This window comes from Rhipicephalus sanguineus, chromosome 1, assembly GCF_013339695.2.
Source record: "Rhipicephalus sanguineus isolate Rsan-2018 chromosome 1, BIME_Rsan_1.4, whole genome shotgun sequence".
Taxonomy (NCBI): Eukaryota; Metazoa; Arthropoda; class Arachnida; order Ixodida; family Ixodidae; genus Rhipicephalus; species Rhipicephalus sanguineus.
In genome coordinates this window covers 77,612,237-77,633,713 of record NC_051176.1, presented here as the reverse complement: position 1 = coordinate 77,633,713, position 21,477 = coordinate 77,612,237, and the positions used below count along the sequence as shown (strand labels likewise).

General features: G+C 46.2%; 1 protein-coding gene across 2 annotated transcripts in view; it reads left to right on the top strand.

Annotated features, from left to right (window-relative positions):
• The window catches only part of LOC119393225 (band 7 protein AGAP004871), a 198,146-nt gene that overhangs the window by 167,764 nt on the left and 8,905 nt on the right, over nucleotides 1–21,477 (top strand). The window contains exons 5-8 of one of the 2 annotated variants that reach the window (XM_037660097.2): nucleotides 8,332–8,469; nucleotides 18,277–18,480; nucleotides 18,574–18,629; nucleotides 20,059–20,137. In XM_037660097.2, the coding sequence (XP_037516025.1) occupies nucleotides 8,332–8,469; nucleotides 18,277–18,480; nucleotides 18,574–18,629; nucleotides 20,059–20,137 (477 nt within the window). The remainder of the gene's footprint in view (nucleotides 1–8,331; nucleotides 8,470–18,276; nucleotides 18,481–18,573; nucleotides 18,630–20,058; nucleotides 20,138–21,477) is intronic. The other variant, XM_037660108.2, reaches the window with a different exon arrangement.

Below are 21,477 nucleotides of genomic sequence, written 5' to 3'. Positions count from 1 at the left end.
ACGTAATCCACAACAAAGGTATAACGAAACACAAATGAAGAAGCAAAAATAAGTGGGACGAAGAGAACAAAGAACGAAGAGAATTATATGGCATCATGTTATAGTGCAAGCAGGCTATGCGTGCGCAATACTGAAAATTTCACAGCGCTGCTCAGTGTCGTTATAGTTGGCACAAACGTGGGGCGTGCATTGTTTTCATATTAATGGAGCACATCGATCAGAGGCGTGTGTGTGTGTGTGTGTGTGTGTGTGTGTGTGTGTGTGTGTGTGTGTGTGTGTGTGTGTGTGTGTTATTAAGTGGGTTGGTGTGTGTGTTATTAAGTGGGTGGGTGTGTGCGTGCGAGGAAAGAACAAAAGAGAACCTTTGTTTCGGCCTTTTGTTTCAACAGCTCGGCTGCATCCGCGCATCGGGGGTGGCGCCGAGCATTTTCGTGTTCTCCATCGCCTCCCGGCGCCGACGATCTTTGGCCCGTTTGTTTTGAAAACGCAAATAGGAGCGGGAGGTTGACGGGGGGTGCAAACGCGTAGCGCACAGCACTATATGCCAAGCCATAGCAGCTCGCGCACCGCAGCCGCCTAATGGACACGAAATCCCATTACGCGTGCGCACGAGCGCCGCATCGGCGCCCTGCGCGCGTGCGCCACCCATGCGCTCTCGGCGGATCCCGTTTCGTACACATCCCATCCCCATTCCCCTCTATGGCCTTTCTACGACGTCCCTTTGCTCCTCACTAGCGTCCTCTCCCTTTATCCTTTAGCGGCTGCTGTGCATGTGCGAGGCCCGTACGGTGTCGTCCTCAAGCAGCGGCGGCGCGACGGCATTCATTCCCGCCCAATGCACTTGGAGAAATCTAACGGGCTTCCTTGTGAGCTGGCGCGTCTTCCCCATACACTGTAAAGTGCCATTAGATGGGAAAGCAGATACTATTTCCTGCCCCCTTTCCTCTTTCCCCGTCCTTGCGTAGAGCGAGCTTTCGGGGCGCCCTATTACTAAATGGAAGCCCATACGGTATCCGTCTTTTCTCCGCCGTTGTTGATTACCCCCCTAGAAGTTCGCGTCATCAGGAGAAATTCCTTGAAACTCTCATTCCATCGTATTGACACCCGTATCACTCTCAATTCTTCCATGCCGACTGCATCAGAATGGCGGGCTCTAAATCGTCCATTTCGATCAATAAACACGGAATCCACTGAGTGCAATCTTCTTGGCCATCTCCTAGCCTTTATCATTCTTATTTACTTGTGTGTAGCTGAGGAATAAAATGAGTAGCATCAATGGCTCCATCTGAGTGGCATTGCCGGCGCTCGCAAAGGCGCGGTACTGACAGACACGTGTATCTACGCCTTATGAGTACTTCAAGGGCGCTCCATCGCGATCAGCCGACGGCGTTGTTTGCGTAAGATGCATTATATAGTGTTGTCACGCGGGGTGTCGTTTAATAAAACCGCCATCACACAATTAATTGTAGAAGCGAAAGAGCAGTGCCACTTACATAAAGACTTGCCTGAAAGCAGGCACAATTCTTCAGTGATCAACGCCGACATTAAATCACCTAGGTGTGCCGTTACGGTTTTCCACATATCCACAGCATGAAAATACCGTCAAGTAAGCAGCCAGATGTGCTTATTTGACATATTGTCAAGTAAACGTGTCTTGTGACTGCTGTGCCTGTTTCTCTGCCTCTGCGACATTTCTTACTATAAAAGTTAAAGAGACGCCACAGACCCCCGATGTTTGCAGCGAGAAAACTTTCTAGCGCTGCGCTCTGCTCTGTGAATGTTCGTGAAACAATGAATAGAACCTGCTGCACGTTGAGTTGTGTGCCTGTTGACAGAAAAATTTCCTAGTGGTTTTCAGTTGACACTTCCCACAGTGTGATTTCAATAGACTCTAACTATCTAAGTGTACTTAGTGCCAATAGTTAAACTATGGAGCTTACCTAATGCCCTCTTCAGCTTACGTCTCTCATGCTGATTGTATTTCTACGTGTGGCTTAGAGAGTGGTACATGAGCTTAGTATTTGGTACATTTGAGCTTAGCTATTTGTTAACACTTGTTTGCGGTCCAGGAACTAAAAAAAAACGAGTTCCCTTTTCTGTGTTCACTAGATAGCCTCAACACACGGTACGCGAAGTAGTTACGCCGCCCGTTTTTGTGTTACTTTGTGTTATTGCAAACTATGTTAACGAGAAACCAGCAACATTTTTTAGACAAGAAAGCTAAACCGGAGACGCGAATACGGAGTAAACTGGTGGCTCCGCAGGCACGTGGCACAACCCGCTGGCACCGCTATCTGGATTCGCTTTTGGAATGTCGGGCACATAGTTACATAACATTGGTCTTTAATACCCAGACAGGACGCAACAGAAAGGTAAAGGTGGCATATGTTATGTAATAAATTGAAACCTCCAATTGCATTCTCTACTGGCCAGGTTTGACGGCTACAAGGAGCCAGATATTGGGGCGAGGCCCACCACTGTAAAAGCTGGCGCCACCGTCGGCGTGACGTGCTAGGCAGGCTCAGCCAACGTTACTAGAACAAACTCGTAACGTTGGGCTCAGCGGCGTCGTCTTCTGCTTCGGGAGTACCAACGCAAGCTGAAAACGTAATTTTAGAATGCCACCTGCGCTGTAATCCTGATTATTAAATGGGGAGTTTTCCCGCTTCGGCTGTGCGCTTGACAACACTCGAAAGCACTGCACTGTGCAGCCGCTGTCTTTGAAGACGTCTCATACGGTAGGCCAGTACTCGGGGACGCAGTGCAGGACGTACGCAACGAAGCCCGGTGTCAGCATTCACACGTCTCCTCAGAGTAAGAAGCTGCGCGAAGCTTGGATTTTGAAACTTGGAAATTGTAAACATCCATCGGTTACAGCACGCGCGTGCAGCCAGCACTTCCCCGAGGAAGATTTGTGCTTGAATGTTCGCTGAGTAGCAGAAAGCACTCACTGAGACGCTCGCACGAGCACGCTGGCCGACTAATGAGGCCTTGCTCCCGCAAGCTGGGTTATATCTTTCCCACCTCCATATCGACCCAAAAATTTGGTTCACTCCCAAATTCAAGTTGGCCCATCCCGACTTTATTTGTTTTCTACGGGGGCGTATGTATTATTTTCAGAAAGGTGCCACGCCTTTTGCGCCATAGACACGATTGTGTCATAAGAATTGCTGGAGAACTTACCAAAAAATGTCGCGCATTAAATCTTTACAATGCGCTCTCTACACTTTAATGTTACCCCGCTTTGCAGCTACTTCTCTCTTTTTCACTGCGATTCCTAGCTCACGCGGGTCCTTTTGTACCGCCGTTGTTTGGAGAACTAGATCAGCGAACGTTGTTATGTGACATTTTTTTCACCTTTGTGTTGCACGAAGCCACATATTTTGCCTCGTAGACTGCTTCTCCTGCTAACAGCAGTCGCGAAGCCTGCGGTCTTAAGCTTTGGTCTGTGTACGTTTAGATCCTAGAGATACTGGCAAATTCTCTGGAATGAAAAGGGAGCGGTAGGAATCATGTTAAAAAAGAACGCATGCCGCATGGCATGTGCTCATGTATGTCTTAGCACCAACCAATTAATGAATGTACTGTAATACGTTAATTAATTGGTTACATTCACAATTGGTACATTCAAGTCCTTGGACGCTTCATTATCATAATTAACTCAAGTGGCGTCGCACTCTACGTTTATCGGTCTCCACAGCGAGCAATTTCCAGAAGCTTTCTTTTTTTTTAAATCTAGTTAGTGCAATAGTTTTTCCTCCGAAGTTTAACAAAAGGTAATATTTCTCGCAGAAGCAAGCCGAACAGCATGCATACTCGTAACCATGTCCATGTTGCTATGTCCATGTAATATTTACGTACGTCCACCAAATCTACTTTTGGTTTTAATCGTAACGACAGCTTCTGAGCACTTGTTCGTATATCTGGTATATAGCTTCCCGCCATGAAGGTGTTCGCTGTATTCTTGAGAAAACAACGGCATGTAGTATACTATGTGTAGCGAGCAACTGTATAGATGGAGCTCAAGGCGATAATGGCGTACCCCATCACCGGAACGCGTGGCTCGCTACAGTTTGTTTTTCCACATTGTATACGTTTTCTTCTATTCCACCTTACACTTCTCAACGGAGACAAGAAAACAACGACGAAACGCATCAGGAGTTTGAACCGGCGACAGGGCCGCCGCCGCCGCCGCCGCCTTTATCTGCACGGAGCCCGACGGAGCACAATAAGCGCTGCCGAGAATCGAGAGCAAACGCGAGAGGGGCCGGTCTAGATCGCTGCCCGCGGTTCTGGCCGCTGGTCTAACGACCGCTGTTCGCACTGCGAGGCACCAAAGCCCCCTCCTCTTAGAGGCGACGCTTTTTTCGCGCGGAACGAAAGTGAGAGCGACGCCTCGCGCCGCAGCCACCGCCGTACACCTGGCGTTCCCCATGGCGTTTTTTTTTCTTTTCTTCTTTCTTTCGGCCGACCTTATCGCCAGAATGAGAGCCCGGCTGGTCTTATCCCGGGCCCCGACAAAAGGAGCGCCCATTCGTCGAGAAGGCGGCTCTCGCTGCGATCTCGTCCGCTCTCGGCTTGCCAGGCCGATCGGCCGTTCGCTTCCACACTGCGCGAGGCAGGGACAAGCCTTCCATTCTTCAGGCGCGGCAATGCGCCCTTGTTTTTTGCTGGACTTGAGCGTGCTCGCTCGATCCCTGATATACCTATGTCTGTATATAGCCCTCCGCCTCCTCCTTTAGCGACCACCGCGAGCCCAACGCGCGCGCGTGCGTTCCTTGCTCGGCGGGTCTTTCCTGGCTGGGCCCGGACGTCCGCCTAGTATACTACCTGCCTAGTTGAAGGCAGTGATGAGTATTGATCGCCTTCGCAATCTGCGCACCTCCCTCCCCTACTTCCCTCCAAACCTTGCGATACCTGCTTCGGGAACTGCTCTCCGCCACGCTCATCTTTTTATCGAAGTCTGCTAGATGGGATTCGTAAAACTTTGGCCCGAGGTGATTACGTGTCAAAGAGACCTTGCGTGTTGCTTTTGCTGCTTTTCGTCCCCCCCCCCCCTCCCTTCCCCCATCTCGGTTCACCTAACCCATACGAAGGCCGGTCTACGCTACAGGGAAGGAAAGACCTGGTTTGTTTCTTTCTGCATACGGTGGGCCGAGGCAAGGCGGAGCAAGATTGAAATGCATGGGACGCAGATTGAAGTCGGCCGCCGCGGCGACATAACTCACGAGATGGAGCCGTCGCGGAGCCACTCACGAAGGCAGCGAGTGTCCACCGGCGTGGAAGGAAAGAACGTGCCTTCTCGAAGACGAGGGGTGTCGCCATCCGCGCAGTGATGCATGCACGAAGTCATTTGCAGGGCCAACTTCCTTGAGAATATTCCATTATGCGATGGATACGTACAGGTGATTTTTCTTGCGGCCAAATGAAATTCTTCGTTGATATTCCGTTCCAACGTCACCATTTCTTTCTTCTTCTTTCTTTTTTTTAATAACCTGACTGTAATCAGGCAGCGCCGGAAGGAACACGCACCTGTGTTCGTACTTCTCCCATATTGCACTCCCAATAAAAACAGGAATATGCAAGCATCGCAGGTGACATTCTTATCCTGTGACTCAGGGACTGAATTAAATATTTATATAGCCTGAGCGGTGTATCGCCGAGATCACACCAGACGAACAGTAAACTCAACTGGTCCAAGGATCAGTGCGTTAAGTGGATGCTAAGCAATGAGATCTTGGCTTAAGGCAGACGCCTTGTACTTGCGGTCTCACGAAAAAAGAAACGAAAACAGCATATGAAGCGAATGTAGTCCTTTGCAACGAACGCGAGTCCGAATAAACAATACAGCAAAGAGGGCGCAGATGTGAGTATAAATGGTTGGAGTATTCTAGCGCGCTTATAGCACATTTAAATGGAAAGAAAAAATGGGCCAAGCGGTAGACAAAAAGCCGAGGACTGAACGGGGCTACGGTAAAAAAATTGAAATCTTTAAACGTAAGCGAAAGTAAGAAGCGGTTTTGCAACGGTGCGTGCAAACTTTAATACTATTTCCTGCGCGAAAATCGGCACACAAAACCAACTTCGCGGGTCTGGTTAGACTGAGGTTTTACCTTCATAATAACTGCTCACGTAACTTTGGTTTCATGTGATTTGACGAATGTAATTTTACACCGTGTTTTAACGTGTACCACAGCGTTGAATGCCAACAGGAGCGAGTGCCCTTTGCCAGGCCTTCGTAGCATTTTGTTGCTGTTCCCATTTTTGAAATATAAACAAGTAAATCCTTTGCTGGCTATCCCGTACAAAACGACAACGTTGCGGCTTTGTGCACTCCGCTCCATACAACTGTCTTTTATTGATCTATTTCTCTTACGCACAGTGCCTGGGTGGCATTACAGCAGGGCTCTAGAGAAAGTGCTTGCACTAGAATGTAAAGGTGTGGAGCGTTTTCACTGAGCCACGAACGGCAGCGGCGAAGCTGGTAGCGACATGTCGTTACTGTTTCTTCAGGTAAAATGGGTTAGAAGTTATCGTCGAAGGGAAATTGTGAAAGCTCGGCACGTTAACAATTAATGTACACCACAAGTTCAGCAGAACATTTACGTCGCTGCAGCATAAGCTAAGCGTGCACTATATATATGTGGATATGAGCTTTACTGTTGTCGTATAATCCGCCGTTGTGCTATTTTGCAAACACTGATACCATTATGGACACTCAAAACTCAACGCATGTCCCGGGCCACTTGTTCATTGTGCTTCGTGAATTTCCGTTTGCTTTCCGTTACTGCGGTGTTTAATGCATTAGCGAAAGAGGCAAAACTTGTACTCGTGTCTGCGCAATGAGGATTTGCGATCTAAAGTATAAATATTATGTCCAAGTTTTGATGAGGATGGCGCAATTATTCCATTATTAAACGCTTACCTTGACGTCTCGCTTTCTCATGACGGGGCTAGGACCGACAGTATCAGCTTAAGAATAATGCCCGCTCATTGATATCATCAGTGAATGTACGTACTTACCTTCAAACACTTGCAATAACCTTATGCACACTTTCCCGCAACAGGTCTACAAGGCCAAAAATGACAGCTAAAGAATAATACACATGTACTGATAGAAAGAAGGTGACTTTTAAGGGCTCGTTTTTTTTTGTTAGACACAATATTAAGGAGAACTAACAGACAATAATGCCAAGGAAAGTATAGGGAGTGTTATTTGTAGTAATTAGGATATAAATTTGAAGAAAGTAAAGTGGAAGAAAAGATAACTTGCCGCCGGCAGGGACCGACAGGGACTCGGTCCCTGCCGGCGGCAAGGTATCTTTTCGTCCACTTTACTTTCTTCAAATTTATAGCCAATTAATACAAATAACACTCCCTATACTTTCCTTGGCATTATTGTCTGTTAGTTCTCATTAATAATGTGCACTGATAATTATTCCTGTTAGTTTTCACCGTTAAATGCTTCATGTACCTTCACACGCTTTATCGCGACATACCCTACAAAGAGGGGTGCACTTTTAATCATGTCATGCGTGAAGTGCTAGATATAAGCAGGAAACTAGGCATTTTACTTCTGGTTTCCTGGCTACAGCTATCGCTTTACCCGGGACCCAATTAAGAGTGTAGGTAAGAAATATTGTCCGAGCATAGTGGTATGATCACTGACAGTTTTCAGCCTCACACGAGTCCAATAATGTCAGGACATCTCGCAAAGGCAAGTAGAGGAAACACGACAGCGAATGAGTAATATTTGAGTATTGCTGAATATCAATGGCAGCAAACGATAACAATACGTATAAACGATGAGGATCACTTAAAGTTCTCCCTCTATAACACCCCTCAAAAGGTCGGGCTTTCTCGCAAAGGGAACAAGGCCGCACCTTGCTCCACTGGCTGTGCGAAGTACTCGTATAATGTGCGGAAAGAAGAATGCGTGAAGAGGAACTGCGCAAATTAACAGGGAAACTTCTTTCCGCACTGCGTTGCGCTCTTCTTTGCACAATAAGTGACGCACCAACTAGCCCAGCGATTTCGAGGTAAGCTGTGTTGCGCGCCACCATTAAAACACACGCCACATTCACGTACCACGCTCTCAGGTGCGCTAGCAGAAAGCCGAGAGCAGAGCCGTTGTCCCGTCCGCTGGGAAGTTTCTCGAAGATCGAGCGGCGCTATAGAGAGCAAACATTGACGGCCGATGCGTGGGCGTTGTGGCAGCGCGTCCGATAGAGCTTCCAGAGTGTGCGGTTTTTGCGGCAGCGAGCGGGGGCAGTCTTGGGGCGTGGTCTCCTCGGCTGGACGCTGACAAGGGCCCGTGCTGTCCCCTCCCAGGGCCAGGCGGACGCCTTCCGGGTGGAGGGGACTCCGCCGTACCTGTCCGCCTTCGTGCCGACCAAGACGAAGCCCCCACCGCCACTCGCGGAGGACGTGTTCTACGGGACGCCGCCGCTCAAATACACCTTCGCTTGGGTGCGTGCTGGCCCCATCCATTGGCTTCCTGCTCCCCTCGCCCGACCCAACCCGTGCGTCCATTTGTCCCTCACTGTGTGCACGACCCTGAGTCTGCACAAACCTTAGCTAAAGCTCTCGAACCTCGGTGCCCGAGCACGCTCCGTCGTGCAAATAAAAGTCAGGCAGAAATGAGCTGCTGGGGAATTCCAAAATAGGCAAGAGTTCGGGGGAAGATGGAAGCATGAACAGATGAAAAAATCCTTGAACTGCGGGTGCCGCTAGAGCCAACGTTTCGGCAAGCGGTCCTGTCTTCTTTTAGGCAGCAACTGCTTTGAAGAAGACAGAACCACTTGTGGAAACATTGGCTCTAGCGACGCCCCCTGTCCAAGGATTTCTTCATCCACAGAGTAGTTGTAATATTATAGTGCGTAACATTCCGGGATGTTAACTTATTCGGGTAATAGAAGTGATAATGCGCTGCAAAACGTTTTAAATCTGCCTGGCGAGACGAGTAGAAGCGAGAACTCCGAGCACGTTACGCGCATCATACTGGTACAGGGTCGCATTATACCATCCTCGAGATAGCGCACTATACTAAACGGTACTTTAGTGAGGAAAGAACGACCCAACAGTCGCACCAAACCACACACTTGGGAAACGATACCTACAGAAGCTTGCCTTATCCAAGGAATTTGCCCTTTGACGCGTACAGTTGTTGCACTGGGGATAAGGCACCGTTTATCGTTTTAATGTTTAATGGCGGAAAGAACATAGTCGCCAGCGATCGCAGCTGTAGTTTACATGCATTTACATTCAAGTAGCGTGATGTAGATGACTCTGCGAGTTTTGCGGCACATGAAATCAGAAAATTTTAGTCACACTGAGTTATCAAAATTCTGATAAGCCAGCCAAAGAATGGTACCCTTTTAAAATACCTTAGCAATCATAAGACCCGATGCATGTCACTATACTCTAATAGCGTCATGTGGAAGGAATGACCGGCACAGTACTCGCCAGAGTACTTTCGTTGCTAAGGCTATCGAGATTATATTGTGAATACTAACTATATAATAGCGAAGAATGAAGATGTCCGCTTAGACATTTGTGGCTTATAAATGTATAACGTGGCCCGTTTGCGTTGTTCTGGGAACTATACCACCTGGTGTCGAAAGTTATTGCTATTCTTGAAATCGGAATGTCTACAGATATATGCACTAAAGCCAGCACCCAATCCATTCAATTGCACACCGAAACTGCACTCTATTGTTTTTTATTTTTATTTTTTTTTTTTTTTACAGTGATGCCGTATTATGGCTAGGGGTATGTGCACTACTTCAGTCCTTGGGCAAGTGGATAGTTTTTTCTGGCTCTCCGAGGCGCAATAGTCATCCACGCTGGAAGTACTCTGCTAGGACACGCGCGCGCGCCTCGGGGTAACAGCAAACAATTAATGAAATGATAGGAAAAAAATCCAGGGCCTTTATATTTGAAATTTTTGGAAAATGTCTTACCAGCACTTCATTTATGTTTAGAAGTGTAGCCAACCTGAAGGGAATCAATGTAAGCCTGGGCTTTGTAAGCTGGCTTTCCCACATGTTATGTTGCAGTGACGCCTACTCATAAAGAAAAATGTCGGCGCCGGCGGGCGGCAAACCCAAATAAAGATCGTACGCGAAAGGCCACGCGGCATGCAGCAAGCTAGACAAGACGACGCGCGTCTCCATAGCTCACCACATGCCGAGCTAGACAAGACGAAGGTATGCAGCGATCGCTGTACAATGGAATAAAGCTTTTTTTATTTTTTTTTTAAATTTGAACGTCGCAAAGCGGGGAACGCGGACTTGTAGGTGGGCTTGGCGTGCGAGCGTCGTTTGATGTGCGCCTCGATCGGTGTCGTCGTCAATGTGTCGCGGTAGACTCTACACAGTTCTTTGAACGTTGGTGGGCACGTTCATGACCTGGCCTTTGATGTCGCGTCGCCTCTGTATCAATTGCTAAACATCTTCGCTGGTCATCCGCCTTACAAAGTGGAATGGCTCACATTCTTCCTTTGTCGCGTGAATGAGGGACTGCACAGGAAATATCCGAGGTATCGAAGCTGCGCGAGCTTAGGTGCGCTGCTTTGAAATCGTGCCAGGAAACATTGGAACATTAACAGCGAGGGGCGCCTCCCTCAGCGTAGTCAATAGTTCACGCAACCACGCTGTGTTTGGAACAAGCTTGGGTCGCTTATACGAAAACAAATCGCAATCGTAACGTTGTAATGCGGCACTCGATGTACGATCGGTTTTATGAGTGGCCTCTCCTCTGATGAGCTAAACAAGGTTTCCCGTCTTCGAAGCCAAGAACTAGGCCGAGAGCAGAAAGTCTACATGCAAGTGGAAATCGTGCTGCTTTTAACGATCATTTTAAGCAGTTCAGCGGTCCAAGGACTATTTCAGTACGCATTTTCCGCACTTGAAGATATAAGCCCCCCGGAGTGTTCTGTGGCCCGTCTACTCAGCGCACTGCCGCGGCAGCTATATGCTGTTCACGTCAGCCACATAGGAACATGGACGGCAAGCTCTTGCCGGTGGTGAAGAAAAACTCCTTGCCCATATTCCGTTACACCTATTCGTTTTTAATCATTCCTTTGTTTTTTTATCTAAATGAACGTTCCATTCGAAGCCTGCAGGATAAGAACGAGCGTAAGGGGTGTAATGTTCCCAAACATCCACGAACTCTTACAGGCAAAGGGGCGGGCTACAGCCTTAAAGGCAAAGGCTGGCTGGCTACTACAGACGGCAGATTTCGCGTTTCCTATACCGGCGTTCAGAATGTTTTGTCGATCTCATCTTGAATAAAAAATAACACAAAATATTTCCTTTAAACGAAAGTTTTCGAGTGAAATCTGTCACTCATTGCGCCATGTGTGATATTAATGCCTTCAAACATGAAATTTCCGCCATTACGAAAACAGTGAAGTACAGCACCCTACATATTATTATTATTATTATTATTATTATTATTATTATTATTATTATTATTATTATTATTATTATTATTATTATTATTATTATTATTATTGTGAATCTCTTGCACAGTTATCTGCTCAATAGATCTTGTTTAGTTGCCGTAAATGGCCAAACCTCTTCTTTGTATAAAGTGACTAGTGGGGTCCCTCAAGGCTTGGTATTAGGCCCACTCCTATTTTTAATTTACGTTACTGATGTTTCTTTTGCCATTCGTTATTCTTCTTTCCTCTTGTATGCCAATGACATCAAGATATTTAAGGAAATTCATTCAGTTAACGACTGTCGCTCGCTGCAGTCAGATTTGTGTTCTTTTTCCGAATGGTGCAACGGCAATAACCTTTCTCTGAATACCTCAAAGACAAAATTCATGTCTATCACTCGCAAAACATCTAGCGTGTCATTTCAATACTCTGTCAATTCTGTGTCATTATGAAAGGTTTATGAAATCAGTGATCTTGGTGTTGTTGATAGCACGTTAAACTTTTCTGCTCACGTTAAGCGTGCTGCTATGCGGGGCCTTCATTCTCTCGGATGTGTTTGCAGAATATCTCGAGAATTCAGTTCTCCTATAGCCCTCCACAAATTGTTCTTGAGTATGCGTCCGTGATATGGAATGGCATTGCTCAATCCAGCGGTAACACCACTGAACGGGTCTAGAAAAAATTCCTCAGCATATATAACCATCGCTTTGCTACAAATCACTCTGGATCTCGTTCAAATACTGCTGGACTATCCTTGCCATCACTTCACTGCCAACGAAAGCGTTCTGATCTGTTATTTCTTTACAAGCTACTTCATGGTATCATATCATGCCCTGTACTTCTCAATTGTGTTAATTTTCGAATTCCGCGTAAGTTAACCAGACAGAACAGACCGTTTCATGTACCCGCCTGCTTCTTCCAACACTCTACCGTTCACAGAATACAAAGTCTTTTTAATGTTAATTTTCTTGATCTTGACGTTTTTCATAGTCCGCAGTCATTGTTTTTATCGGAGCTTTGCACTGTCTTGACATAGTATGGCACAATGTACAACGTCTTCCCTTCTCCGTCCTTCCGCATAGTTGTATATGTGCAATCTAATTTTTCATTCCCCTTCAATATTTGTCATGTTGTCTTATTTTACTCCTCCCCTTTTGTGTTCATGTGTTCATTTCTCTTTGTCTACGCGTTTTTTCTCTCGTTATTTCTGAGGACTGTCTGTATTGTATTGTTTATTTTTATTGTTTTATTTTTGCGTGCGCTTGCACAAAGACCTTACGGCTGTTCCCGGGCACGTTAAATAAATGATTGATTGATTGATTATTATTATTATTATTATTATTATTATTATTATTATTATTATTATTATTATTATTATTATTATTATTATTATTATTATTATTATTATTCACCACAAATAAGTTACGTGCTCCTCCTTGCCCTGACATGGTTACATTTATGTTTGGGCTATAAAGACATGGTATGCGTATGCATGCCGCGAGCCAGGAGAAAGAGGCAAAGTGCATGTTCTCTTCTAGACTGAAACGACGTTTAGCTGTCGCAGAGGTCTTGATACGGAGGAGTGGAGTGTAATCACGCGGGCTCGGTTGGTTCATGTTTGCGTGCACTACCTACGCACATCATTTTGCTTGCAGGCGATATCACGCGTGATGGTGGTATGTGATTGTCTGTTTCTTTAGTAGTTAAGTTTGTGTAGTATTAGCAGTACATTATCGATGGAAGGGCTACGATGCATGGTCCCTTCTTGCGAAAGACAGCTATGATCACAAAAAAAAAAACCAAAAAGGTAAGTACTTGATGCAATTAACGCTCAGTCAGGTACTTTATAGATCAATAATGGCAACGAAATTTCTCGTTCCAACTGAGAGTGCTCCAAAAAGCTCGCAATCGGTGTCCCGATCGGAGATCGACCACCGTGTTGTTGGTCACGCGACTAAATGACTGGGTGCTCGTTTAGCGGCTGCCGCAAGAACGAAAAGAGAGAGAGAGAGAAAGAAACGCTCCCGGACCAATTTTTGCGATAACCTCACGTTCTTATCATTTTTAGCAAACTTTGCCGCTGGCAGAGTCCTGAATTCACCGACATTCTGGTATTGCGCTCTTCACGAACACGAAGGAACAATAACATCCGATTCTCAGCGGGAGTCTAAACAATTCCGGTAGTCGTGCAAAACTCGTTCCTGAGTTGTGTATGCCAAAAACAAGAGCCCGCGTTTTGATGTACCGTTATAGATGCCCCAGAACGTAGTCGTAATACGCCGTTGTTTCGAGCTAAAAAAAAAAAGAATTCAAGTGCCTTTAATAATATTGGTTGCTTTGTGTGTGTGTGCGAACCTTAGCCTGCTTCTTTCGTTCACTGGTAATAGGCAGCGTAAATCAACGCCGACACTATTGTAATTAATGCGCATGTGTATACAGGCGCACAACTCTTTTTGTGTAAGTGATATGCTGCTCGCTTCCGCCCAAGCCTAGTCGGACAGTCTGCGCATGGAACATCATCGCCAGTATTCCATTAAAACCGTGTAAGGCTCCGATACATTAATCGTCGCACGGTAATATTCGTGCTTTAAGAGCCGCCCGGAACAGATAACGTAGCTTTTCGTCCTATCGCTGCTTCCATCTCTCGTCACCACCGCTAATAACATCGCCGGCGACGGGCGACGCGAGAATGCTAAACGGCCGGGCCCAGCTATTGCGCGATCTTGTATCGCGCCAACATTAAAGTCGCGCAAGAGGATACTCGCCCCGCGCGTGCTAACTGCCCGAGCGCGCCGAGCAAGCCAAAAGCAACGCGCCGGCGGGCCATTTGCGTGCGATTCTCATTAACTAATGCTAATTACCTCGTTAGCAGCCCAAACCATTGTCGCACTGAATTGAGCCGCGCCGCATTTTGAAATTACCTCTTTCCCGCCGACATGCGCCTTCGTCGCTCTCTCCTCGTCTGTGGCGTTTGGGAGACGGGCACAAAAGCCGACGTCAAGGCCTCTTTGTCTAAAGTCTGTCGCGCCTGACCGCACTCCCTCCTCCCTTCCTGCCTTTCCTCTTATCCGTGATCCATCTCCCTTGCCGCGCTGTTCTTTTTCCTGCTTATGTGGCTCTGTTGGGTTCCGGACAGTCGTTAGAGAGGACGCGTCAACAGCCACGCATTACGCCGTCGGAAAACGAAGGGAGGGAAGTGAAGTTGAAGCGGGCCGACGTTAGTTTTTGTTCACAAAAACGACGCGCAACGCACGCCCAAAATGTTGGAAGCAGACTCGTTTGCATCCTCTACAGGGAGAGCACACCACAGGCGTAATCTGCCGGAGGAACTCGTCGGCAAAGCACCTTGTGTCTCTGTTTCTACGCGCTTCAGTCGCGGCGCCTGACGGCTGTCACAAGCACGCGGACACGTAGGCGTGGATACACCAAGCGCAGCGTATGTGAGGATACGTGAACGTGTATGTAGTACGTCGTCCTGTATATATAGCTCTAGCTCAACAGAAACCAGCTCGGCTAGGCTTCACGTTGCTGCTCATTGCCATATTTAGATCATCGTTGCATTATTAGTGTAGCGGTACAGCAATGCAATGTACAGCAATACAATCGATCCTATGGCGCTACCATTGCCAAAAAAGGTCACAAGCTACCTAAAGCTAGATTACTGTTATTCTCACTCAGTGGTTGCAATAAGCTGTGCTACATGGAGTCTCAGTCTCAGTCTCAGTCTTTTGATTCCCAGAAAACATTTAAAAATTAAATTCTGGGGTTTTACGTGCCAAAACGACATCATTAGGAGACACATTCTTTCGGTTTCTGACAAGAATATTTAGCTTGGGAGGTTATAATTTACGACTGTATGCAACAATCATGTAAGTGCATGAACGTAAGACCAGATGACTTACAAATACATGGCCGGATTGGCTATAAAGTCCATACAACTCTCTCATGTCCTGTGTTTTTAGACGAATAAACGCGTGAAAGACTCGCAACAAATTCTCTCTTTATTTGTTGTTACGTTTAAAAACTCGCACATGCAGCATTTTTGCACGTTAGCGGATCTACACAGGCGTATCAATGGCTCATATGTTTTTAAGTACCCTTTTGTCACGTACAAAGCAGCTACGGTTAGCTGAGATGGGTTGGATGGAAGCAGACCGCTTTCGACGTTATAGTGCTGGGATGTAGCTTTTAAGCGCAGTTGCAAATACGAAGAGGATTTCTTTAGCTAGCACGATGGGTTTCACACGGGCGATGTACCTGGCCGGTGGCGTCACTCACGCACACGCGTGCACATTATTAACATGAGCGCATGGCATATGCACACCGAATAAACATACATACGTTCAAAATTATCCCACTATGCCACAGGCGTTTGCCTCGTGAGGTGTAATTCAACGCCTTTAAAGATTTCCTGCGTACAAGCCCGCGCAGACATTGCATTGAGGACTGCGCGTTCCTCGTAAGGCTGACTGCTTCCTCAAGAATTTTGTTCGTACAAGCCAGCGCGTTTGGCGCGTTTTCACAACGCCGACGGCGTGTTATTGAGTCGCCGTTGTGCTATTCCAATTCACAATGATAGCTGAAACCGATAAACTTCTACTAAAATAACTTGTTTAAACTTTGCACGGCAGTACAATGGCCGGTTGTGCCACTGAATGTCCTAGGTGTACCTTTGCTCGTTCTCAGCAACCATTCAAGCCCCCGCGGTTACGCTGCTCGGCTGCTGACCCAAAAGACGTGGTTTCGAGCCCGGCCGCAGTGATCATGTTGCGATTTGAAATCAGCGATCGTCATTGGCAAAGGGAGAAACAAAGTGAACGTGAAATCTGTGAGGCCTTCGAAATCAGGAAGCAGGGCATAGCGTCATGTGTGAGCGAACCCTCGGTTTTCCTCACAGATAAAGAATTCGCTTTTCTAGATAGCTGGTAAGCTTCGCGTTGAATTTCTTTTCGGTGTTTCACACGTTTCGTGCTTTGTACTGTTAGGTGTGTAACTTTGATATGGCTCAGGTGGCCTTTTACGCATGCGCTGCTGATTCATGTGTGGGGCTGTGTGCAATTCTTCAATAAACATTCAGTTGTAAGTCCAGCGCTTGTCCTGTCCGGTTGTTCGCTGTCCTTCGTGTGGTTTTTTCGCTGGTTTCATCTTCCGATCACTGTTTAGAAATGACTCCGCGCACACCCCGCGGCTTGGTTAGTCAGGACTGAGGGATGCGCTTTCCCGCTCTGCTGCGCCTTCTGCGGCGGCATCGTCGACACTGAGCATTTTATTTCGCTAAGCCTGCAATTCCATATCGAAAGAGAAGCGATGGTCCGAGACCTGCAAAGCCATGGTCTTAGGCATCAGACATTTGAAGACGTCGTTTTTCCCGGAGCGCCCGCGGCAATCAGGAGGAGAGTGCATCGACTGCTATTTTTTTTTTTTTGCCTTCCTGCGAGACCCGAGGCTATCTAACACCTAGCAACATAGCCCTACCACGCCGTGCCCCTACTATCAACACATGAGTGGCTCAGGTTGAACAAGTGCCGGCTATACATTCCAAGCTAATCCCACCTGCTATAACACCACGGCACTGCTTCACTTCGGCATTATGCTCTTAATAAACTGCATACTGTTACCAGAAAAAAAAAAAAAGGTTCTTGATCTTTTGAGAAAGGTTCTTTGTGATGCATATAAAGGTGAACAATAAGGCTTCTGCTTCTCTTAGGTGCATAACTTCTAACATTTGTAGAAACTACCAATGACAAAGGTTGCGAAGGTAGCAAATGACGCAAAGCTGGTAGCCGTACTGTTGCACGGAATAATGCCATGGCAAAAAGATTCGCGAAAGGGATTTCTCTTCATCCACCCTCTTCCTCGTAGCTTCGTCCTGCGAACAGTAGATGACAATGTTACCCTTCCATGAAAAAAATTCGCTTTCCAAAAAAAAATAAAAATAAATTTCCTGCGATCAAATTCACCAAGAATTTCTTTCGTAAATAGCATTTTTCATTGGTCGGTCGCCTTCATTATATAATAAGGTGTTGATTATCAGCATTGGCCCAAATTTTCTTTTGAAAGCAATTCTATGCCATGAGCTTTTTGTGAATATTATCCCCGATGTTTAGGTAACTTTCAAGCGGTGTAAAATTTCCTTACACTTGAGTCGTTTGTAGTAGTTCGTAAAAGCATCCGCATGACGTGCGGTTGCACTTAAGTTGTGTCACCTTTATGTAGGCGTTAAAATTACTCGAACAACATAACTGCATAACGTTACCTATCCTTGCGCATTCAATTATTTAAACATGCAGTTGCGTGGCAAATAGAATATGGCAGCAACCGTCGCGGTGGCGCAGTGGTTACGGCGCTCGGCTGCTGACCCGGAGATCGCGGGTTCGATCCCGGCCGCGGCGGTCGCATTTCGATGAAGGAGGAATGCTATAGGCCCGTGTACTTTGCGATGTCAGTGCACGTTCAAATAATTCCAAGTGGTCAAAATTTTTCGGAGCCTGGACTTGATTGATTAAGAAGCAAGTAAATCCTGCGGAGGTGCGCAATATAAAAATGTCCCATGAAGAGAAAAAAAAATATTCATTTATGACCATTAAAACAAGCACAATATTGCAGAGAAAGAAAATGCGACACACGTAAAGAACAATAATGATGTTTGTTATCTCTGTGTTGTCCACGCGCTAGAGTGAATAAGTTATAACTTACGAACAACGCCGTATTGACGTTTGACACGGCGGAGGAGCATGCACGGAGTTTGTAGTGTGGACGCTGCATTTTCAGCGCCGCTATATATATTCTCCAACAGACGGGGAGGCTCACTGCGTTGTGAACTCGTGCAGATCCTATCCAAGGACTCGGTGACAGTAGCGGTGGATGCCGTGGTGTACTACCGCATCAGTAACGCCACCATCGCCGTTTCCAACGTAGAGGACTACGGACATTCGACCCGACTCCTGGCCGCGACGACGCTCCGGAACGTGCTCGGCACCAAGAACCTGTCGGAGATCCTCTCCGAGAGGGAGTCCATTTCTCACGTTATGCAGGTGAGCGTCCTCTTGTGGTGACGTCATAAAGCAGAAATGCATCGGCACCACCTGTGAAACTGACGCCTTCGCTTTTGCTGTTCCATCTTTCAGGCAAGCTTAGACGAGGCTACCGACCCCTGGGGTGTGAAAGTGGAAAGAGTTGAAATGTACGTACCGCTTACGTTTGTTAAATCACTCGTTATAACGTTTGTTAAAGGACCCAGAAAAGCGTTCGACAACAAAGCTGTGTGTGGCTAGGGTTCCGTGTATTTTTCCTGCGCGTCAACAAAAAACCTCACCACTCTCCACCGGCGCGCTGAAAATGAAACAGGGAGAACGCGTGCGGGAAACAGCAGTCATGATCGTGCACGAAAAGGCAAGCGACTGCGGCAAGCCAGACAAGGCGACGCATGTCCCGAAGCGGAGAATGTGCCAAAAAGACGCGAGTACCATACTGCTCAAGTGAAAAGCTTTAAAGGAGCGTGCGCTAAATTCAAAAGGGACTTTCTGGACAGACATTTCGGATTTAGTTGCAGGGTGCGTGTGTGATAGGCTGTGGTTCGAAATTCTGGGTCACGTCTTTGTCGTGTGCTAAACAGCTTCGCTGGTCATTCACCTTGGCAGAGTGGAATGACACACAATTTTGTGTATGTGTGTGTTTTGTACCGGTTTTTGCGAATGGAGATTCTAAGAATTTCAAAGTTTACCATTCACTTCAGAAGTTGTGCGTACACTGTTGTTTGTGTAGCTCTCGCGCAGCGTACAAAACACACGCACTCACACATCCAACCAACATAAAAGTGCACTAACCGGGCGCGTCAACATTTTCATTCTCCTCTTTCTTTTTTTCTACCCTTTTGAACAATAACTTCTGATGTGATAAATTAACACGGGTATTATTGTTCGCAAACTTTGTTGCCGTAAAAGAGCTGAGCGACTGGCATTTGCGCCTGAACTCGACTGCAAAACTTTCTGAGAAACATGCTTAAATGCCCTGTCCAAATGGCACGCCAACGTGTTGCCAAAATGTTGAAACTTTCGTTATTATTCTTATCGATAACAAAATCAACTTATTCTATGAATCACAAATGATAAGCTCGTCAGCCATATAACTAGGGCTGACTTCTGGCCTTGCTGGTACGACATATCCGAAGAGTATAGCGCAAATACTGATGAGGACGGGTCAAGACGAAGGGGACACACAAAGGCACCTGTGTGTGTCTCCCTTCGTTTCTCCCGTTCCCATCAGTATCTGCGCTAAACTCTTAGGATTTTTATATAACGTTTCTTAGTTATGTTTCTTGCCTGTTAGGGTCTGTACCGCAGGATTGTTCATAAGACGACGCGGAGCACACCGCATGAATGAATGGCCGCCTTGTAAACATTGAAAGCCTAGAATGGAAGTGGATATATACTACAAAACAAGATTGCGTGCAGGAGGGTTAGATGTAAGATTATATATATATATATATATATATATATATATATATATATATATATATATATATATATATATATGTGTATTGTATGACCAGAACTGACAACCACACCCCACATTTTTTGAAAACACCATTGCCTCCCAATCGTGCTCTGCAGTAAGGACGTGCGACTGCCAGTGCAACTACAGAGGGCCATGGCCGCTGAAGCAGAAGCAGCGCGGGAAGCTCGAGCCAAAGTAAGTGGCGCGATAACATTTATGGATCATTTCTAATTAGCAAAATAATTTCTACGTACATCACTTATACAAGGGCGGCTCTTTCATTACTTCGGCCTTATACTATGTTTTTTTTTTACCAAGTGATGGGCACGTCCCTATGTGCCTGAAGTTTCGAGAGCTCTTTGCCATATACGTCCGTAGTCACCAAAAAAACTACGTAGATATAACGGAATTCACGCGGAGCCAAGCGTTCGTGAAGCGGTTGACAAATTTCTATTAATGGTAAACGCTTACGAGGAGTTGTTTTATTTTTAAAGCGATGCAATTGTTTATTTTTAAAGCGATGTAATCAGCAGCCCCCCCCCCAGCAAAGATGGCTGCCCCCTGCAAGCGATGCAAATTCTGGTCTATACCATTACGAAATAGGTGCGGTTTAGTGATGCACATGAGCCGATATTGAGCAGTGCTCACGGACTGAAACGCGACATCAAAACGTTTAACATAACGACTGCTACGCACAATTTCTCAAAATAACAGCGTCATGTCGCTATAAATCTCGCTGCTAATGTTAATGCTGGCTCTGACGTAACTGTCTGAGTCGAGATAACTCCGATATGACTGAAACTGAAGACAATGGAAACAAAAGTACGTAAAATTGCCACGCTTCAGTCCGTGATCACTGTTCTCACAAATTGTACGTAAAAACGTTGGTTTGCTCGTTCACTCTGTTCTCTGTTCACTTAGTCAGTGTATATATATATATATATATATATATATATATATATTATATATATATATATATATATATATATATATATATATATATATATATATATATATATATATATATATATATATATATAGATGAGTTGGGCATGTGCCGACTGACCAATAAAACTTCGCTTCTCGAAGTTATTGCGTCATATGTCCTCTAAGAGCATGTAGGTGGCAGTCAATCATGATGTTGGACTCGTTATTAGCAAAAACGGTCCGTATCGCGATAAGCAGCCCTGACCAATGAAACTGTAATGAATAGGGGTCCTCTTGATTTCGTCGTAAACGGAGTAGATGGAACGTCATTTCACGTCGTGCTGACACAGCGTGCCTGTTGCTGCAGGGAGCAAATTTGTTCCCTACAGCAACAGGCACGCGGTGTCAGCACGACGTGAAATGACCATGGTATAACCCTTGTTCATAAAATTGCATATCATGTCGCTTGCTAATGGCAGGATACAGTACTAGGTGCTCTCCCTCTTTCCTTGATGCGGATGGTATTGAAAGAATGGCCATCCGTGAGGCAGCATCTGATTATCTACGGTGTATTGACTTTGACGTGCCGCCGGCGTGCTCAGGTCTTG